This window comes from Periplaneta americana, chromosome 12, assembly GCF_040183065.1.
Source record: "Periplaneta americana isolate PAMFEO1 chromosome 12, P.americana_PAMFEO1_priV1, whole genome shotgun sequence".
Classification (NCBI taxonomy): Eukaryota; Metazoa; Arthropoda; class Insecta; order Blattodea; family Blattidae; genus Periplaneta; species Periplaneta americana.
In genome coordinates this window covers 25602048-25620243 of record NC_091128.1, presented here as the reverse complement: position 1 = coordinate 25620243, position 18196 = coordinate 25602048, and the positions used below count along the sequence as shown (strand labels likewise).

Below are 18196 nucleotides of genomic sequence, written 5' to 3'. Positions count from 1 at the left end.
AGAAACAAATGCAAGATACAAGTTTAATTACAAATTAAAAATTAAAAATAAAAAAAAAACAAATAGATACTACCTAAATATAGATATAAATGAAAAACACCAAATAAAAATAAATTAAAAAGAGTTAAGTATAGATATCATAGCAAAAAATGTAAAATGTAGTTATAATTGACAAATTACAGAGTAAATATAACACTATGTTAATAAATTCAGTATACAGTATTATATAATAGGTCTAATAGGCTTAATTTATTAATTTAAGAAACTCGCCACTACAGAATACGTGTTCCAACCAGCATGATACCTGGCTACAAGTACAACCAACATGCAACTAGGATCCAACATATCATGAAACCATTGCTGTATATAACTTTTACTTGTACATATTGTACGATAACGAGAAATCTGAATCCTGTTTATTTGATAGATGATTGTAAGTTCGAAGCATTAATAAAAGTGGAGACGTTTTATGAGATTGTGTGATGTTATCAGCACGACGTAGCAACACACCTTAAGACAAAATTCTATTGTAAATTGATGTATACACATTAAATCGATTTTGAAACAGTACAGTTTTAGAGATAATTTCGTTACTGCTTCCAACGGATTGTGCACATGTGGCAGTTCCATACTAAAGGAGATGATTTATCTTATGTTTACAGAGCCAATTACCAGGTGTCGGGGCTGCAGCCTCTCTGGTTCCACGCGTGCAACGTGCTGCTGCACGCCGCGGCCTCTCTGCTCTTCACGCGCGTGTGCCTCGCCGTGGCCGGGCTTCAACCAAATTTCGCGGGTGCCGCAGGACTGCTCTTCGCCGCCCACCCTATTCACACCGAGGCGGTAAGCACTAGTTAATATTGTACAGGGACATCATTTTATTTTTACTTCAATTTTTATTGTACCTGAGTTTTTTAATGTACTTCACTCCCACCCCCTCTACTAGTAAACTTACAACCGTTCTCCAAGCGTATACAGTCAAAGTCGCCTTACGGTCTTCGTAAACACAAACAGTACTGAGTTAATGAGTATAGTACGTTCCAGAAATATGTTCGCTTTCAATATTGAATCATATTCTCGCACAGGTACTGTCGTCCGTTTGCCTATGCCGCATCCCGGTTTCCCCCCACCCACTTCTGCCCGTCCCTTTGTGGCTGGGCTGTCTTTGCTCTTTTCTGAAAACATTAATTTCTGTTAGTAATTGGACGTCTACGTAATATTATACAACTGTTTAAAATAACTTAAATAAAAAGGCCTCGTTAAGTAATTAACTGTCACATGATTTCCCTCCTTTCTACGACCTTCGACAAAACCACTTGAATGGACAATAAATAGCATGTCTGAATAATTTAATCTTTTCGGATCGGGCAGAAGTGAAGATTGAATTTACGGTACCTAAGGTACTCTTTTATAGAGTAGGTACACAATTATTTCAACATGAGTTACTAGTACGAAAGACGAAACTGGTAATTGGAATTAGATGCAATAGTTTATAGTGCGATAATATGCAAAAAAAGAACTGAAACCTGTATAGAAATGAAAGGCCATCATTTTCAAATATGTGTTTAAATATCCATATTATGATTATTTTTCAATTTAACTTCATTCTCTATATTGTACGCTAATGTGTTATAGACAGTATAATATGCGCTGCATAATGAATACGTCCACATGGACAGCTCAGTTCGAGTATAAAAACACTTATTGTTAATATTTTACTTTATTTTGACTAAAGAAAAACCTAATGAAAATGATCAAACTCAAAATCGCGATATTTCCTAGTTTACGTAAATGGATGAACTACTTTTCATCCCTCCTATACCTAGTAAAGTGATTTGTTTGTATCTTACGCCACTATCATCGAACTCTAGTGGAAGGGGGTATCAAACGGTGTTTCCGGTTCATCACAACCTTTAAGCCAAAGGTATAGGCAGGTTAATATTAGAAATGTTAGTAAAAATAAAATGATGTCCCTGTATATAAGATTCTTACGCTATTTTCATTCATTACTTGTGTATCCATCTTCCTTTTTTTTCGTTTGTCTGTTGTTCCTTTTTCACTCTTTTCTATTTCGTGTGGCACTTTCTTATTTTGCTGTGTATCTCCCTTTCTTTTTTATTTTTCTTCCTTCCATTATTTATTTCATCTTCATTCATTTTCCTTTCTCAATTTGATGCTTCCTTTTCGGTTCGTTTTTCGTTTAATTCCTTTTTAATTTTTTTCTATTTATGTCTTATCCTCTGACGCAACGTAAAATTTCTAAGTCCTCAAGTAGAGAAAACTAAAAGAGATTTATTTCCAAGTAACCTCGATACACAGGTATATGTGAAAACACTGACAAAGCCTGTTTATGGAGCAGAATAGAGAGCGTCTGATAAAACTCAATTTAATATAAATACCAATTATAACCTTGCCAGCGGGGAAACGACTTGACCCCATTTTTATAAATTCCGTGGCTGGTGTGTCATTTTAAGAGAGAATTCGAATAAGGTGGAGTTAAAAGTGGTCATCCATGACGATTGGTAAAATTTAGGGCCTCTTTAATTTTCCACAAAGTCTACTTGAAAATGTCAAATTTAATCTGAGACAAGTCAGTTTAATGGAGTGAAGTGAACTCTGAATTTCCATTTAACAATGAAGTCAGCAGATCGTAAACAAGTCACACTTCTAGAACTATGAATTTACCAGCTATTCTCCACAAGTTTCCTTGTGTCAAAGGAATACGGCTTTGTTAGCAGAATGAATTTAATTAATTAAATTTAATTTTATTTCATTTATTTAACTAGCTAGCTAGCTAGCTAGTGAATACAAATTAAAATTATAAAACAAAAATGTTTCTAGCCACTACCGTAAGAGCCAGGCTCGTGTACGGTGTGGTCCTAATGGTAAGAATTCTTCAGGCACATTACATTATTTTCTTCCTATTTATTTTGTATATTTGTTCATTTCTTCCATTCTCGTTCCCTTTATCTCTTCCTTTCTCTATTTTACTGTTATTTCTGTATTTGTTTCTTTATATTTCCTCTTCATTTCCTTCCTTCCATTTTACTTTTCTTAGTTCCTGTCTTTCTTTTGATTCCTTTCTTTATCAATTATTAATTTCCTCCATTAGTTTTCAATAACATCAAGTCTTCTTTCTAATTTCTTCATTTCTTCCATCCAGTCAACTTTCTCTATCTTTTTCTTCATTTCTGTTTTCTTACTTCTCTCCTCACGTTGCAGTGTTAGTGTTTCTTTGATGGCATGTGAAGAACTCCAAGATAATGTTTAAAATATTTGCATAGAATTTATGTCAGGCCAGGACATTGTAAATTGACACTGGAGTATAATAATTCCCCTCTCATATCGTTGGCTTTAATATGTCTAAGATGTGAATATTTGTCGTTGCCAATCTCACGTTCCATATGATCGCAAGTGGTGATGCAATGATTGTGACCTTCTCCACGTGAGATCTATTATGCGTCTGTTTAAGAGGTAAAATTAAAATTTCCTTAGGCATAAATCTTACAAGATAAGGAGGTTAAAATATTTTGGAATTTTCATACTAGGATTCATTACTTCCTCGAAATAAACGCATTTTTAATACAGGGTTCAAAGTACGATTTTCCTCTGTAAAGAGAGTAAAGCCAACGACCTTGTATGTGTACAGGACATTCACTATCTCGTGAAATCTATCAGCGCCTCAGTGAAGAAGAAAGTGGACTGAGAAGATTCCCTCCCTCCCTACGCTTCTAGTCGTAGCAAGACAGATCACTTACCCCCACCATAAGGCTCTTAAGCTGGGTCCACACTATATAACAGAACACGTTATATAACTTGTTGCAGAAACGGGAAAAAAATGTTATATAACATGAGTTTTTTGTGTTATATAGCAAGTTATATCTTATCCATCGGGTGTCGGTAAAGATCAAAGGATGTTATAAAACATCGTTATATAACATGTTTGCCCATAATGTAACTTGTTATAAAACACACCCGCTGCATAAAAAGGTACGAACTGAGTCTTGCTGGAATCATCACGTCATATGTTTTGCATTATTGCGCAGTATCTTGTATGCATTCTCTGTGCGCTTGGCGTGAGTGTTCAACTGTGTTTTGAAGTCAACTTGGCATAATGTAGTGAAACATGAAGCGGTTGGCCCCACGTTGGGCGCCAAAATATGAAGCGGTCGCCGGTCGTCGTTGGGGCGCCACAATATGCGACGGTCGTCTGGTCGTCGTCGTAGTTGCCCACGACGCCTTTCCTTGCCCTCGGCTGCCAGCTCCGTCGTATATGGAAAGTATCTCAAGGAGGCACGTCGATGTCAATAATTAACTACGTACACTGATTAATTTGGGCGCCAGCCTCCTCGAGATTACTCCAGTAGAGGGTGAGGTCCCAGGTCAGCTGCAAAAACGGTCGGGGCATGGGGTTTGGGAGACGTGCTCTTAGATTGAAATGACGTAGGCGCACACCAGAAGTTGTTGGTAAGAACTATGAGAACGTTTATTATTATTATTAAGTGTTCGTTTCAGATTAGCAGAAATGCGCGTCCAAGTGTATAATATACTTCTCTCACTTCCTACAAGTTTGTAGACTAATTTCTGAGTTCACGTAATTATATATTTTGTACTATAAAACACCAGTAATATAACGGGCAGTTGATAACGTGATAAGAGAAAAGAATTCAGACTTATAATAATAATAATAATAATAATAATAATAATAATAATAATAATGCAACACACGACTTCTTACTACACCCACTAAAAAATTCTAAGTCCGTAAATTGTTATACTTCCGAGTTAGGTTTGCCGAGAATATGTGGAGTGCGTCCTCTCCGAACGCTGTCTATCTGCCTTCTCCCCATCTGCCAAATCTATCCTCTACTTTCAACCACCAAACATACAATTTCGCCCTCCTATCTATATATCACGTGTCTCTATTAAGAATCCTGATTGGCCATGATTACACTTACGTCACTTAAGACGCGTTCTTCAAAAATTGTTCGTTAACTAGAACATCCCCTTACTTCCGGCGTCCTGACAATTCTCTGACATATACCAGATCATCTCTTTTGGAACCTGGCTTGGTGTCATCTTACTGACCACCCGCAGGCAAAGTCCATACATTCCCTCATCAGTCAACTCCACGCCTGGACACATGTTTCCTGTCCGCGTAGCGTCCCTTCGGCCTTCCTGTCCACCTGTTACTTCCGCCTCACATTCTGGAACTTTCTTACACGCCCCATACTTACTATCCATATGAGAATATTAACACGAAATACTAATCTAATCAAAACCTCCTTATCCTATACGAGGAACCGTCTCAAACAAGACTGCAACTTATGAGTTAATTGAGCTGTACACAGAAAAACGGGTATTATGGGATCTGCTGATATGGACTACGAAGACAAATAAAAAGCACGACGCAGGGGCTGAATTAGATGTTAATATGAAAATGGATGTGAAAGAGGTTGAAAAGAAAATGAGAATTCTTATTGGTCAGTTCCAGATAGAATTAAAGGTTACAAGATTACAAGATTTTTATTGCAAGCAAAAATTACATATGTACAATAACAAAGATTTTACAATACTATTTTAATACTCGTATATGAATATTCTTCAAAATTCTAAATTGATTACAAATCTCATAGTCAAATAGTCTACATATTACAATTAAAGAAAGGGGAAAGTGGATATGGAGCAAACGCTCACTACAAATCAAGAGCACGAGTTCTACTCTTTCAGGGGCGAGCTAAAGTTTCTTTGTATATTTCATATTTTATGCAACAGTTATTAGCAAAATAAATAAATAAATAAATAAATAAATAAATAAATAAATAAATAAATACATAAATACATAAATACATAAATACATAAATACATAAATAAATAAATAAATAAATAAATAAAATGGGTGTACTTCAAGATGCTCTTGCTTTTTAGAGACAAAATGAGTCAGTTATAGCTTCACATACTCTGACATAATCTTGGATATGCTCTGCCTGGAGAATTTGAACAAATAGCTTAAAATTTTGTCGGGATCTCCACTTGGAAGAAATCTTAAAGTAACGGTTTCTCTGGCAAAGTTTTTGAAACTTCCATCACATCCAAGTTCTTCTGCCAAGGAATCACTAGCATCTCTCTTAATATCTGCTAAAAGGTTACTTCTACATTATTGTTTTATAGCTTTTAAAGATAGTCGCACCCAACATTTTCGTTTACAAGGCCTACTACTTCCTGCCAGAATCACACAAGCAGCAGCAGTGCAAGAACTACATCATCTGTCCTCGACTCCATTTTCGAACGTGACATTTATTTCATTAGTCGAGTTCTATAGTTTGTTACTTCGCCATAATCGACAAACCTGAATCGAACATAGTGCCTGTAATGCATGATACTAATTCTTACTATATGTTATGGCGCGCACATGCATTTGGTTTCACGAGATAACGATGACCTATACCACACTATTTCTGGCATATGAAAGAACATTACTGCATTCAACTGATTAACTCCATAAGTAGATTTCTCAACGGACCTTCTATCATTTGCTTACAGTTCCTTTTCGACGTGAGTCCGTAAGTTGAGTCCAGCACTAGGGTTCCATCGCAGAAAGTCGACTCACATTTTGAGGCTTGTAACTTTTAAACTACAATGCACTCAATGTTGGTTGCTTGACGGTTGTCGCCCACTTTGAGGTCTGTGGATATAGAGGGAAAAATTGGATCGGTGTCTGGTAGAGTTCCCGGGTAGCTCACTTGGTAGAGCGTTGATTTGTTTAACCAAAGGTCCCGGGTTCGATGCCCGGCCCCGGAACAATTTTTCCCTCGAAATTATACAAAATATATTTCAGTAAAGTAAATAGTCCTGCGTATCACTCCTCGAAACAGCCTACTCCGAATTGTTCTAGTAGCAGATAACTCCGCCACCAATCTTGATGACATTCTTTGATACGTACCTTAGAGTCCTGTGTTTGGACACCTAAAGTCTCGAAGCAACCCGCAACAGTATAGGTATGTATGGAATATAGCTCGGCGGCATCCAATCCTACTTACACAGTTCAGGTCTGCTGTTCAATGAATATGCGAAAACAAAACAAAGCTAAGCGCTTAGAGATCAGTGCTGTAGTACAGTAGAATAATTTGGTAGCGAGAACTTCATTAGAAAAGAAGGAAATGTATTTTATAAGAAACAAGGAATTTTTTTTTCCATTTGAAACAATTAAAATGTTTGTATAGTTATTCATTGTAATGTGTAGAGGGAGACTCCTAAAGTACGCAGTATATAATAATAATAATAATAATAATAATAATAATAATAATAATAATTTATTTAACCTGGCAGAGTTAAGGAGTAAAACTGCGTTACAAAAAACACTACAAATTTACAAAGTACACTAAAATTTTACACACAAAACTGAATAATAATAATAATAATAATAATAATAATAATAATAATAATAAAATGTAAACAACAAATAAGTATAAGTCAGACATAATATATAACATACAGAAGGAAAGGAAAAAGGATAATAAAATGTGAACAGCAGGTCAAAATAAATGAGATATACAAAGTATGAAAATATTATAGAATTATTGATAATAATAATGATAATAATAATAATAATAATAATAATAAAAACTAAGAATAGTAGTAATAATAATAATAATAATAATAATAATAAAATAGTGACGTACAAAGCATACAATGAATACAATATTTTTAGGTACATACAGTAAGGAAAATTATGATTATATATAGCTCAACTTATCACATTATAGATATACCATTATCGGAAAATATGAAAACAAAAATATAAAATAAGTTAAATATCATTAGAACATAAAAAAATGTGAGTACGTGGAAACATGCAATGCAACACTTGTCATAATAGTAAGTTAGTTTGGCAACTCGTCATAAGATAATTTTCTAACTTGGATTTGAAAGATTTCAATGTTCGGCAGCCCTTGACTTCAGGCGACAGAGAGTTCCAGTGACGAGAGGTAGCAACAGTGAAAGATGAGGAATACAGAGATGATGTGTGAAATGGAATTTCTAGCGTGTTATCGCGTTGTGATCGAGTATTAATATTATGATAGCGAGAGAATATATATATATATATATATAATTGTTAATTCCAAACTTTAGTTAGATATAAAGTATCTAGATTCGTTTTAATTAGCCTATTGTAAAAATAAGGGGTAGACAAATTCCGGGAGCAGGTAGCCACGGCGACTAAATATTTTTATACAATGTTGACAAAACGGTTCTAGGAAGATTTTTTAATGTTCTTTTTAGATTAGTATTGTGATGTTTCTTGCGCATCTCATGATTGTCACTACATAGCCTCAGTAAAAAGTACATGACGTCTCTGAGAACATGACTTGTTTATATTACATATATATTTAGTATTGTTTATTAAATGTATTTCAGTAAATGTATCTTTATCTTAGTTCGAATGTTTTTCTCATTGCATGTGTGAGCAATGTGCTGGTTTCTTGAAAATTTTGGAATTTTGTCCATAGCTTGTAAAATAATATCTTATTGCATATAAGCTGCCTTTAAATAAATAGGCTACTTTGTTATTGTTGTTATTAAATCCAAGCGGTATTTTGTACATGAGTAGTATTCCTGTTGTGCACCGACTTACACAGACAGGCACATGAAGAAACAGATGTAAGTGCACAGTAGCGTAGTGTGCGGGTTAGACTGTTTCCCTGCAGGCTGAACTGCTTTAACTCAGAGTACCGTAGTTTCCCCTAACTATGCTTCACATTTGTCACATTTTTCTTTGTATATTCAATACTATTCATCCAGATGAAGTGAAATTTTGGCTTCAGACTCTTGTAAGTGTATATTAAACAAATATTGACATATGTGTTTGAAATGATTTAATTACAAGTGTTAAAAAAATAAGCATTGATACATAGTTGTATTCTGATTTGCCCAACTATGGTCCACTCATATATTCATGCTTGAAAGCATGATTGGACTATAGCTGGAGCTGTATTTATTCGTAAATCAATACATTGAGTTTCTAATTTGAGGGTAGAAACATAAACTAGCACAGAAATATTAAACATAAATGAAAAGTACATGGATTCTTTTTATTAGTACACATTGTATAAACACACAATAAACAAGTGAAATCTGAAAGTCATTTTCCTTCAATAATGAACAACTACACTCACCGGCAAAAATACCAGGCCACCTAAAGTTTCTCAATTTTTTTTATGAGGTGAGAATCAGAAAACCCATTAAGAAATGAAGAAAACATTGCTTCCCAGAAAAAAAAAAAAACTCTGTTTTATTATCACTTGCGCTATTATTTTCAACGCCAAACAATGGATATAATAATTAAAAGGTGTAAAACTTACAAATTGTTTCAATTTTCTTCCAAATGTTCAACGATGTTGCTGGAGTAATTCTGGTCCTTTAGCTGGTTCTTCTGGAATTCAGTCCACATCCAGACGTCTTCTTACAGTTCTCTCTCTCACGTTAACTTGTCTTATTTTCTGGAAGACTCTTCTGGTCCCAAGAACTGCAGCCACGTAACGCTGACTATTCCCATCCTCTATCAATGCAGCCATTTTGCTGAATCGGTAGGACTTAGTGACATTTGTATACAATGAAGTACTCCAATACTGCCTCAAGAGAGCTTGCCAGTCTGTAGACTTCTTCAGCATAGCTTGAAATGAGTCCGAGAAGTTTAGACACAATATAGCAAGAAGAACGAATCTCCTTTTCAGATCATTGTTGGCTATTACGTATTCAGTATTACATTGTTACGTAACACAAAATAAACGAATAACTAAATGAACCTCAGCACACCTACAATTATTTAAAAAATCCTACAATTTTCAAAAATTTTAAATAAAATGTAGTTGGCCCAATTTTTTTGCCAGTGAGTGTATATTAAAGAACAAAAGTACGGTATCAAAATAAACTAACACATTCTTAGCAAAATATTATGCACATAAATTCACTGATAATGTTTATTTACCATACTGAGAACTATATTCAGTAGGCTTATTTCTATCCTTTGAATCTCCACTTCTCTTGTAATTCTGAAATTGAAAATATAGCTTTCTTTTTCGGGACGCATTTGGGGTCTTCAATTTGTTTTATTATGTTTTCCTTTCTATAGAATAAAATGTCTTCCATTTCTCGCCACCTCAGTAATTGCCGCTTCTTAGTATACATGAAACAACAGCTCCCTTGTGCTAGTATCATTGATGCTGGAACAGCCTGTTTCTTTATTTACTGGAATATAATGTGTTTTAGAATATACTGAGATACCGTATTTGCAGAAGTAAATAATCAAATTGTTCATATTTCATTAAAACATATATTTCAAAATGAAATAGAACTATGGTCCACGAAAAATTGTGGTACAGCTGTCAAAAGAAAAAGTGGCCGCTCTCCTGGAACAAAGTTCCCTTCGGGTATCTTCGCTATAATTCGGAGACAGGCGATGTTACATGTTGTTGGACCACGTTGCCTGATATCTACAGTTATAATTGAAGTATTCATTCTGTGATTCGATAGGGTAATGGTACCGTTCAGTCCTCTTATTCATGAGGTCCTGCGTTCGACTACAACCTCGTGCTTTTTATGTTCTTTTTTGTTATGTTTTTGAGAGAGACAAACTATACATAATGTCTCCTTTCTCTTTTACGATTATTTTAGTAATTAACATCAGGTTCATTAATATATTATGCCATGACTTTATCATTATGTTATTGAGGCTGCAAATGGAAAGAAAAAAGATTTTATTCTCAATAAAAATATCTTTCGTGGCATAAACAAAACAAATTTACTCGCGTCGGCCTTAAAACATTCAAACAATTAAGCGTTCAAAAAACAAAACAAAAAGCCACAATTCAATATTTAGTCTATCTTCCTCTTATCTCGATCATCTTGCAGTCGAGTGGGCATGGAATCGACTAGTCTTTGCAAATAGCGACTGTTCTTAGACACGATATTCCAGGCATTCTGAACATACCCACATACATAAGTGTTCTGTCCATGGGCAGGTCTTTCATTGCAAACCCAGCAATCTCCAATCTTTCCTATTTTCTGCCTTCCTCTTAGTCTCCGCATATGATCCACATATCCTAATGTCTTCTATTATTCTTTTCAACCAGAGACCCAACCAATTCCTTTTTCTCTTTCTAATCAGTTTCAGCATTATTATTTCTTCACTCACTTTTTCAAACACAATTTTATTTCTTATTCTGTCTGTCCACTTCACACGCACCGTTCTTCACCACATCCACATTTCAAATGCTTCAATTCGTTTCTCTTCATTTCGTCGTAATGTCCATGTTCCTTCCCCATACAATGCCACACTCCACACAAAGCATTTCACTAGTCTCTTCCTTAGTTCTTTTTCCAGAGGTCCGCAGAATATCCTTCTTCTTCTATTAAAAGCTTCATTTGTTTATGTTTGCAGTTTTTCTTGGGAAGGATAGGCCTAAATGCGGTAACATCCCGTTGCTTTCCACACACCACTATCTCTTTCGCATCTTATTAAATTCCAGGGGACCCAAGCATGGAGATGAGGAGAGTGGATTTGACTAATTGGGCCCTCCGGACTTCACCGAAAGTCACGGCAAGGGTTAAATATTAATTCTATCAGGATGTTTGACCCGATCAGAGACCGGGAAATCTCAATTAGCCTTTGCCCCCCGCATCCTAGACTAGCTTCTACGAATCATCAGAAAATCTTAGAGTGTGATTGGGCCAATTTTTCCGAAAATGTTTCCACACTTTTGCCCTCGTAGCTCAGCGGACGAACGTCGAAATTTAGATGTCAGCGTCTCAGGTTCAATTCCTCGTTACTCCTTTTCATTTTATTGTGGTTCAAGATAGTATAATGTAATAATACAAAAAGAAAAACTAATAGCAGTATTATACAACTGGATTTTTCGAAACCTAATATTAAATTTATGTTATTTATATCGCTAAAGAACGATTACAATATAAATAACTAGAATATTATTTATACAGTATCACTAAAGAACGATAACAGAATATAAATGATAAATATCGGTTTGTTTAATTAATATAAGATATTATATAATACTTATTTAATTATCTAAATAAAATAACCTATTTTACAAAGAAGGATGGTTATTTGTGTTATAATAATTACTTACATAAAATACAGATTATTTATATTGCGAAAGAACAATAACAATATAAATAACTTTAATATTATTTTATAATGCTAATGAAGGAAAACAGAATATAAATGTTAACTTGAATATTATCTATATCGCTAAAGAACGATAACAATATAAAAAACGTGAATACTATTCATATCGGAATTTCACAGATTTATTACAGATATATTTAAGAAATTGTAGAAGAATAGTAATTAGTAACAGTGTCCTATTTATTCTTCTTGGAGCCAAATTTGTAACTTTTAAAAGTGTGGTTACAATGTTGAAGTGTATGTGTTGTAACGGATGCTTGATTTGTTATGTTTGTGAGTCAGTTATGTGATGCTTGATGTCGTCGCAATGTCGTAATTATAGTTTGATTGTGTTTGTATGACTATTGTGTATTAATTTATGATGTATGGTACGGAAGGCTGCGTATTTGTGTTATAGAAGTGTTACGTATGTGTGTTGTTAATGTTTTTGTATGTTTCAAATTGATACCTGATATTTATTTTGCAATCGCAATGCCTAATTTACAGTTTGTTTATGTTTTGTTTACATCGCGTAAGCTAATTTAATTTTCTTCTCTATTTTTCTTTATGCTTATCTTTTTTGTCTATGAAACTATAGCCCTAACATACATATGTAAAATAGGGCTAACCACCATTGGAGATACAATAATAAAAATTGTTATTCATATCGTTATAAAACGATAACAGAATACAAATGATGACTTGAATTTTATTCATATCTCTAAAGAACGATAACAAAATATAAATAACGTGATATCCATCAAGAACGATAAATGAATATAAATGATAATTTGAATAGCATTTACATCGCTAAAGAACGATTAAAAAATAAAATGAAAACTTGAAGGCCCGAACCCACAACCTTTGAATCACTAAACAAGCACTCTACCGCTGGCCTACGAGGCGCAGACATGGAACACTTTCATAGTTCGGGAACTGCTTGTACAAGCACATGCATCGTGTAACATCGCCGCGACCCGAAGTGGACTTTGAAAATATTCGCTGTTCACGAGTGCGGCCACTTTTTTTTTTTTTTTTTGACAGCTGTACATAGTTGAGGACTGACTTCTAGCCTTGAGGTTAAACATTTTTCACGCAGAGTCCTTAACCTCTGCCAGTCTAATTATTATGTGAAAGTAAACACTATATAGCCAGGTTTAATTGTACAAAGAATCATATATCTATAACTTACCAGTTCTACAGAGGAGAGCTTAATAAAACAGACAAACACAAACTGAATGATTTCGTGTCTTCACACATTCAATAGAACGATGCACACTGACCTTGTTAATCATCCATATCATTGCCACGTGTAATGGTAGATAGAAGCATCTATGGGGAACATAATTCCATCACAGTGGCGCCTTAAATGGCAGACACCGAACTCTTGGGGTACTAAGTAGTACATAATGCGTTTTGGACCACAGTTGGGACCCTGGACCATAGTTATGGGAAATTACGGTACTATGCGTTGTAGTTATGATCGCCATACACATAACTTGTACTCAAAGTGTCGAAAGGCAGGAGTCTCAATTTTATTAATGGTATACAAACTACCAATAATATCTCCGTATCGAAGATTTCTTTATAAGAAATTACTAACCTTTTAGTAACTTGGCACACGTACTAAGAAGTAAAATAATTCTAAGAATGAAAATGGAACAATTTAGGGAACCAATGCTTGCAGACAACAGCTGATGGTAGTTAACGATGTGTACGAAATGATATCTAGAAATGGTAAATTTGCAGGTAAATGGAAAAACTATTTCAAAAATTATTTTTTCTCAAAATAAACAGACTTGTTATATACGTACACATTTCGGCTTTTGAAGGTTTTATACTCGAGGACAAAATATTAGTAACTGTCCAGTTCTGTGAATATAACAATAATGAAGTGAAGAGAAACGACTAGGAGCATTTGAAATGTGGATATGGAGAAGGATGGAGCGTGTGAAATGGACAGACAGAATAAGAAATGAAGTTGCGTTTGAAAGAGTGGGTGAAGAAAGAACGATGCTGAAACTGATCAGGAAGAGGAAAATGAATTGAGGGTCGCTGATTGAGAACAAACTGCCTTCTGAAGGATGCACTGGAAGGAATGGTGAACGGGAAAATTTTCGGGGCAGAAGAAGATATCAGAATATAGACGACATTAAGATATGAATAATCATAATTTGCACTGTAAAATAAATGTTCAGGTGTTTTTATTGACATCAGAAAAGTCTTTGATACAGTGAATCACCTTTTATTATTAGAAAAATTAAACAATATAGGAATTAATGGAATTGTTTTCAATTTGTTTGCTTCTTACCTTAGTAACAGAACACATGTAACCAAAATTGATGATAAATTTAGTAGCACTCGAAATATTAATATCGGTGTCCCACAGGGGATCGTCCTCGGTCCAAATTTGTTTTTAATATAATATATTAATGATTCATTGGCAATTAATTTAAAGAAATTCAATGCTGAGATATTTTCTTATGCGGATGTTATGGTTGTTATTTTTGCAGGTAAAACTTGGAATAATACCTATTTTAATACAAACATTGATTAAAAATTTGTTTGATTCCAACATACTTGTCTTAAACCATTCTAAAACTACAGTTGTACATTTTCGTTAACATCTGTTAATCTCCTGATTCGCTCTTGTGTTTGAAAAGTCATACATCCAATTGTTCTTCTAATAGTTGTAACTTTTGTTACGGGGATACCTTTACCTTCACCTTTACCTTTTATAGTTGTCACTTTACTGTCCTTTTCTAAATGAATCTCCTCAAGTTAAATATCTCGGAATAATAATCGACCAACATTTACGTTGGGATAAATATGTTCTTTTTCTGTGCAATAAATTAAGAAAAACTATTCACTATTTTGTCATCCTACGAAATTACTTGACTGTCCATACCTCGCATTAGTACAAGCTATATTACAATACGGCATTATAGGATGGGGGTAGTGCTTATATCTTATTTTACTGTTTTTTTACGACGCTGTATCAACGTCTCAGGTTATTTAGCGTCTGAATGAAATGAAGGTGATAATGCCGGTGAAATGAATCCGGGGTCCAGCACCGAAAGTTACCCAGCATTTGCTCGTATTGGGTTGAGGGAAAACCCCGGATAAAACCTCAACCAGTAACTTGCCCCGACCGGGATTCGAACCCGGGCCACCTGGTTTCGCGGCCACACGTGCTGACCGTTACTCCACAGGTGTGGACTAGTGCTTATAGTACCTCCCTCATGCCAATAATTCTGCTACAGAAAATAATAATAAAAACATGCCTTAATAAACCTGTTGATTATCCTTCAGAGCTCCTGTATTGAGAATTTAAAGTATTCGACTTCCATCAAATTTATAACAATGTATTATTGCATTTCGTACATAAAAACCGAAACATATTTAATTTACATTCACATAAATATTAAACCAAAAGATCAGGCAACATATGCTTGACAGTTCCTAAATGCACTGCAACTGTAGCATACAATCACAGTAGCAACTTCGGCCCAAGGCTTTATAACATGATAATAGTTAAATTTCCAAACATACAATTTGCTAATGCTCCTTATTTCGAAAAATTAATTAAAAAATTGCTGCTAACAGAGAAAATTTAAAGTTAAATTATAGTGATATTTGTGTTTTTTCTTCTTCTTTTTCCTTTTTTTTCCCTTTTTACTCTGTTATTTAATTAAATGTCTTAACATTATGTGGAAAGCCCCCTGAGCACGAGTATGTAACTTACTCTTTCTGAGGGTGCTAGAATGTTTTTATATAAAAAAATCAATATGTTTTTTTGCTCTGGCAATAAAGTATTATTATTATTATTATTATTATTATTATTATTATTATTATTATTATTATTATTATTATTATTTATGATTATGTCTCGTGACGAGAATAATGTACGAAATGGAAATATAAAAATTGGAAATTTATCTTTTGAAGAGGTGGAGAAGTTTAAATATCTTGGAGTAACAGTAACAAATATAAATGATACTCGAGAGGAAATTAAACGCAGAATAAATATGGGAAATGCCTGTTATTATTCGGTTGAGAAGCTTTTATCATCTAGTCTGCTGTCAAAAAATCTGAAAGTTAGAATTTATAAAACAGTTACAATTAAAGCACGGATTTGATTGCCCGCGTTCATAAGTTACCTACGCTTGGATAGTGTGGTGTATGCCTAGCTTCTTGTGTGGTGGGAGGGGAAGATACGGACGTTCCCTCCGTTGTACAGGTTCAGTGCGGTGAAGGACAAAGTTGCACCTTTACATAACAGCGTTGTTGTAAATAAATGCATTGTAATACATCCTTAGAACTTTAATAACATTATATTATTAATAGAATGCAATATTGTACAACAGTTTTCATTTATGATTCACTTATTGATACGTCCACAGTTCCATTACAATAAATAACAACACATTTCCGTAAAGTATCGAAAGAAAACCTCTTCGCCTATCACTCAGAAACATTTTGAACTGAGAAAATGTGCGTTCCGCATCGCAAGACGTGAGTGATGCGAAACGAAAGTATGAGCTGTCACACGTATCATCTGAGGGCTCGCCATTAACCGACAAGGTATCTCTTATTTCACATATTGCTGAAAATCCACAGTTCTTTTTCAACACGGTCCCAAATTTCGTCTTAACCGGTTCCAAACTTGGATGTGGTTTTGCTTCACACAGACTTTGGTACAAATGTTCTATGAGTTGGAGGCCATTGGTCATTTCGAGGGTTGACGATTCTAGTTGTTTTATTGTTGTGGGAACATCTTTGTAAACATCTTTTATGTACAACAGATCTTCTTAGAGTGGTTCCGAAAATAACGACTTTGCAACCTTTATTGACGTACTCGCTTCATCATCAAATGTTTGTATTACATCACGGACTTCCTTGTAGTGTTTACAGTACTGCAATGCCGCCTTCAACCAAGTTCCCCACCGAGTTAAAATAGGCTGTGGTGGCAAAGAAATTCCTCGTATGATATCTTTGAATTGCTGTTTTCGAGACGGGGACTTCAAAAAGATTTTCTTTCCGTTGGAGATTAAGCTATCAATATCAGGGAATAACGACCAAATTTCTCCAGCTACCCTATGCAGACCATGGGCCAAGCAAGTTAAATGTAGCAGGTTTGGATATCTAGTCCGGATTTGGCGTGCTGCTTTTAACATGTATGCTGCAGCATCGGTCACAAAAAGGACATTTCCTCTTTCTATTCCATCAGGCCACAAACGATTCATAGCAGTCTCAAAGAGAGTATCAATTGTGGAACTGCTTACTGCAGTAAGCACCTCGGTTGTTAACAAGTATTTTTGTGAAGGTTTGTCCAGAGATAATATTCCAACAATAACACTGCCAATAGACTTCCTACTACATCTGCCGTTTCGTCTATCGAAACCCATATTTTATTATTTGCGACAGATTTCCTAATGCTGTTGATGACATGATCATAGCATGGGGATAACTATCTTTCGCTTAAAGTTGACTCGCATGGAACGTTTCGCTCAGTATATTTCTGCAGAAATGATGTGAACGTAGCATTTTGTAACTTGTGTAACGGAATATTGCAACTTACCATCATATTGCAGAGGTCGTTACAAAACTCTCTCTGAGTAGGTTTATATGAATTTGAACTCGATGGTGTATCATGTCTGCCAAACAGCGTTATACTTTTTTATGTTGTTTAGACTTACAGTGCTTCTGGATGAAACATTTTCTGTGGCCTTTAAACTGTATATGGCATACTTTGCAAAATAAGTGAAACAATCACGGCAAAATTCCTCCGCATATTGTAACAACTTCTGTTTCTTTACGTCTGACATTACTGGCACTCTTGTTTACAACTCTGCACGGTCTACACGTGCCCGACCGACTGCTGTACGTATTGAGAATGCGTCGAGACGCCGTACCCATCGCGAGTGATGTGGACGTGACGTCAGACTCTCGGTATAGCCCTTGTGCAGACTTGTATCGCGGCAGCAGGCAATGAAAAGGCAACGAGGTCCGCGC

General features: G+C 35.0%; 1 protein-coding gene across 1 annotated transcript in view; it reads left to right on the top strand.

Moving 5' to 3' along the window:
• Positions 1 to 18196, top strand: part of LOC138710217 (protein O-mannosyl-transferase TMTC1-like) — a 1461941-nt gene that overhangs the window by 409759 nt on the left and 1033986 nt on the right. Inside the window, exon 2 of the mRNA XM_069840877.1 lies at positions 663 to 840. Within this exon, the coding sequence (XP_069696978.1) occupies positions 663 to 840 (178 nt within the window). The remainder of the gene's footprint in view (positions 1 to 662; positions 841 to 18196) is intronic.